Below are 4,887 nucleotides of genomic sequence, written 5' to 3' on the forward strand. Positions count from 1 at the left end.
GCCAAACCCCACGGATCTCCTCTCTGCATCTCAAACAATGGCCTCCACGACAGCGGCGGCGGCTCGGCACGTGGTCGCGTTGCCGTACCCGGGCCGCGGCCACATCAACCCCATGCTCGCCCTGTGCCGCCTGCTCGTGGCCGCCGACGGCTCCCTCACCGTCACCGTCGTCGTCACGGAGGAGTGGCAGGCACTGCTGGCCTCCGTCATGCTGCCGGACCGCGTCCGGCTCGCCACCATCCCCAACGTCACCCCCTCCGAGCGTGGCCGTGGTGCCGACCACGCTGGATTCGTGGAGGCCGTGCGCGACAAGATGGGGGAACCCGTCGAGCGGCTGCTCGATCGTTTGGAGCTGCGGCCGGAGGCTGTCCTGGCCGATACCTTCCTGACGTGGGCGTTGGCCGCCGGCGCGCGGCGCGGGATACCGGTGTGCTCGCTGTGGACTCAGCCGGCCACCTTCTTCTTGGCGCTCTACCACTTGGACCTGTGGCCACCGGTGGATGGACGTGACTCACAAGAAGGTAATTACTACGTAGTAATTATTGGAGAATGCTCCAGTATTTGTTTTAGAGTGATAGAGATGGGAACGAACAAGCATCTAAGTATGCTTCTGCTAGTGTGTTTGCAAAAGGAATGCATCTCCAATTCGTCCTTAGCTAATCGCACACATAACTAGTGATGTGTACTTTCATGCTCTGCAGAACTAAGCATCAAGAAGTCTTTGGAGGAATACGTCCCGGTCCCGGGCCTCACATCGATAAGGCTGTCTGATCTCAAGATCATCCGTGCCTGGGAGCGAAAGCGACCATTTGAAATAGCAGTGGAGATGTTCGCCGACGTACGCAAAGTGCAGTGTGTCCTTTTCACCTCCTTCCTCGAGCTTGAGCCCAGTGCCATCAACACAATAGCAGAGTCACTTCCATGCCCCGTGTACCCAATCGGCCCTTCATCGGCACTCGACGGGGACGACAAGATCCACGAGGAGGAGCACCGTGAGTGGCTGGACGCGCAACCAGAGAACTCGGTGCTGTACGTCTCGTTCGGCAGCTATATCCGCATGCCGCCCTCGCAGCTCCAAGAGATCGCCATGGGTCTGCGTGACAGCGGGGTCAGCTTCTTCTGGGTGGCCCGGGACAAGGCCGCCGATGTGCAGCAGATGTGCGGCGACAGGGGGTTGGTGGTGCCGTGGTGCGAGCAGCACAAGGTGCTGTGCCACCCCTCCGTCGGCGGCTTCCTCAGCCACTGCGGGTGGAACTCGGTGCTGGAGGCCGTGTACGCCGGGGTGCCATTGCTCGCCTTCCCTCGGACCTGGGATCAACTGGTGAATGCCCGGATGGCCGCAGACGAATGGAAGGTCGGCATCGACCTGAGGGGGCAGAAGAGGGAGGATGGCACCGTCACCGTGGGCAGGGCCGCCATCTCTGCTGCCGTGGGCAAACTGATGGACTCTGACAGTGGTGTTGGCCAAGAAATGAGGAGAAGAGCTGCCGGACTGCGCGAGGATTCCCGTTGCGCGATCCACGAAGGCGGCTCGTCGCATCGTTCTTTCACCGGTTTCTTGCAACATCTCGTGGAGGGGAAACTGAATGTAATGAAAACTTTCCAGTGACATTTCTTCATTTTTCTGGTTTGAGTGGCAATAAAATAAGCTGTTTATGCGTCTAAATAGTGTACTGACATACTAATAAGCGGATGCTGTGATGGCATGCGGGTTTTCTGAGCTTTTCAAAACAATCGGAAAGCCACTTTGGCTCCAGGGGCTCCGGTTATCCTGGTGTTTTTTAAAAAAAAACTAGCGTAGTACCCGTGTGTTGCAACGGGAACTTAAAATTTAGCCCAAGCGCCACGTAGCAGTTTATTTTGAAATTTTCAAAACACATACTTTTAAGTTTCAAAAAAATCGTAAAAAGGTCTGGAAATTTTTTGTTCATTGTTCTCTATTTCCTTCTCATTGGAAATTTGACCCAAAGTGACAATGCAAATTTGACAAACAACTATTCAAATTGACAATGCAAATTTGACATCGCAAATTAAAATTAAAGTTTATTTTTACAACCACACAATTTTTTGCAAAGACAAACATACGTAAACAGCAGCGGCACACAAGCAGTACCAAGCACCAGCGTCATGTATCATTCTTTTGGCAAACCTATCTGCTCAAGAGCCCTACGAACGGAGGTGCAACTATTAACTACTCCCTCCGTTCGGAATTACTTGTCACAGAAATAGATGTATCTACAACTAAAATACATCTAGATACATTCATTTCTTGGACGAGTAATTCCGAAACAGAGGGAGTATTATTGAAAAAAAACAAGAGAGAAAGAGACCTGAACTGGCAGAGCTGACGAAGCGGTTGGGAGGCGGAGGACCCGGGCACCCGGCGTGTTGTGCCCCTGCGGTGCAGCAGCGGCAGGTTGGAGCAGGCGTGCTCCTGGTGTCAACGCAGTGATACAAGACGTGGCCTGGTCGGCTCGATCGGTGTGTGCCGTGCGCGGGTGTGCAGTGCAGGCCCGTGCGTGTGCAGCTGATCCACCGGTGATCAGATCTAGGCCAGGCAGGAGCCAGGAGATGCTCCTAGCTCGTATGTCCAGTTCCTGCAACGCGCGGACGACCGCGTCCAGATCGGCGGAGTCCCCGTATCCTCCCCGAATTGAGCATCGTGGTCGAGACCAGATCGGCGGAGTCCCCGTCTCCTCCCCGAATGTGTCGCTTCCCAATCTCCTACAACTGTCCAGGCACGATGCGCTTGGATGGTGGGAGGGATTGTGGATGGAGGCGGTGCGCTGGGACGGCGAGCTGCGGTGGTTCGCCGGGCGGTAACTAGGTTGCATGGGGGCAGAGTTTCGAACCAGAACCGCCACGCTCCAGGATTTGGGAAAGGGACTGCGTGGGTTAATTGCTAACATTTCTAGGGGCCAAAACACAAAATGACCACCGGAGTCGACGTACCCGTATCTAGTAGAGATAAAAAATAGATTTATAAGTTTCAGAAAATAATGGAGTAAATATGAACATAGAAAATGATGTATCATATAAAGCATGCAAAATCGCAACATGAAATTCTTTTTATTATGGACTACACAAAATGATGAAATCTGAACATTTGAAAAATATGCACTGTTCATTATATATATTGAGGTCTACACATTTTTCATTTTTGCGTAGCTCAAAACAAAAATTATTTCAAATTGAAATTTTACATGTTTATGGAAGATAACAGTGAGAACAACCATGATTTTCTTCAGAAATTTTTAATTTTTTTAAATGGACTTTTTTTTATTTTTAACTAAAGAAATCATTGAAGCTCGAGAGCATAAAATCTCCTCTCCAAAACAATGAGAAATTTTGCATATAGTATAGGCTTTTGCTACTCTTTTCTTATAAAAGAAAATATTAATATCAATAAGATGCCAATTGCGACCAGACTATGCATCAACATGTTGTTAAGAGCTAATCAAAGTGTAAAAAATATACCACCAAAACACCCCCCAAAAAAAAGAGACACCACCAAGTGATCAACGGCTCGCAACAGCTAGCTAGTCGTGGGCAACACCCTGACAACAAAAGATGTTCTCTAAAGGCGACGCCTCTAGCAAAAAAGATAATACACAATATATGTCGTCACCCAATCTAATCAGATAGCCAAATTATAAGTTGTTTACGGGCAATCCAACAATATGACAAGGTTGTAATGGCACATGATTTCTCTCAGTTTTCTTAAGACATTGAGAAATTTTCGGAAAGATAATTGCACTTGTAAGTTGCCCCCTTCGCCCGGCAGCACTATACTACCATCAATTTGTTGGAGATTCGAGCTAGTATTATTTAGAAAGGCCCCCGCCTTTGTCCAGCTCCGATTTTAAGTCCATTTCGGTTTCGCAGACACCCCTGACCTTTTCTCGTGTTAACATGTCATTGTTTCTTTTTCTCCCCTCACCACTTTGACATTTTTTTTCACATACTTGATTTCCATATTATTCTAAATAATTTTTGGAACTGCTAATTTTGATATGAATCGTATGGTATCAAGTTTAACATGATTTTATACATGTTTCAATATAGAATCATTACATAATTGAGGCACCAAATAATTTCTACACCAATATCAAATATTCTTGACACAATATTCATATTTTTTGAAGATTTTTTTAATAAAGTTGACAGAGTATTCACCCAAGATACTACTCAATATTAATATCACAAGAGTCACGGAACATTATGCTGGTCTACACTGTACAATTTATTTATTTTTTGCCCTATGTTGTCCGCCAAAATCACTATGCAGATAACGGGGCATGCCCATACATGCGAGGATCATGATAACGACTCACCAGGCAGCGGATTCGATATAGTCGTAGAAGAGATCTGAACTATCATAGATCCTCACAACTAGACCTAGTTGTAAGGATGTCGCTAAGTCTTCCCTTGTCAAGGATCACATGTGTAATCCCTCTTATTGTGTGCACTCGTACACTCGTGTCAACCCGTCAGCGCTCCGTCGTTCAGGACTCGGCACCGACAAAGAGAGACAACCTTCCGGCATTGCTAATTGCTAGTGATACGTCTCAAACGTATCTATAATTTCTGATGCTCCATGTTGTTTTCATGCCACATGCTACATAATCCTATACACTTTATGCCATTTTTATGGATTTTCTGTGACTAACCTATTGACAAGATGACACAGAGCCAGTTCCCATTTTTTGTTTCAGAAAAGTTGTTCTGGAAATATTCTCGGAATTGGACGAAACAAATTCCCAGTCTTAGAAAGTTGTCATGTACACGGAGTCTGGAGGAGACCCGGAGGGGGGCCTCAGGGGCCCACACCATAGGGCGGCGCCCCCTGGCCGTGCCAGCTGGTGGTGTGGGCCCCCAGGCCACCCA

At 48.1% G+C, this 4,887-nt stretch overlaps 1 protein-coding gene across 1 annotated transcript; it reads left to right on the plus strand.

Annotated features, from left to right (window-relative positions):
* Nucleotides 1–1,681, plus strand: LOC125522293 (UDP-glycosyltransferase 87A1). Its single transcript, XM_048687367.2, has 2 exons — nucleotides 1–521; nucleotides 702–1,681. Exons 1-2 carry the CDS (start codon nucleotides 38–40, stop codon nucleotides 1,607–1,609), a joined length of 1,392 nt encoding a protein of 463 aa, XP_048543324.1. The 5' UTR covers nucleotides 1–37; the 3' UTR covers nucleotides 1,610–1,681.
* The last annotated feature ends 3,206 nt before the right edge of the window (nucleotides 1,682–4,887 follow it).

Source organism: Triticum urartu, chromosome 7A, assembly GCF_056163025.1.
Source record: "Triticum urartu cultivar PI428250 chromosome 7A, HENAU_Tu73, whole genome shotgun sequence".
In the NCBI taxonomy this organism is placed as follows: Eukaryota; Viridiplantae; Streptophyta; class Magnoliopsida; order Poales; family Poaceae; genus Triticum; species Triticum urartu.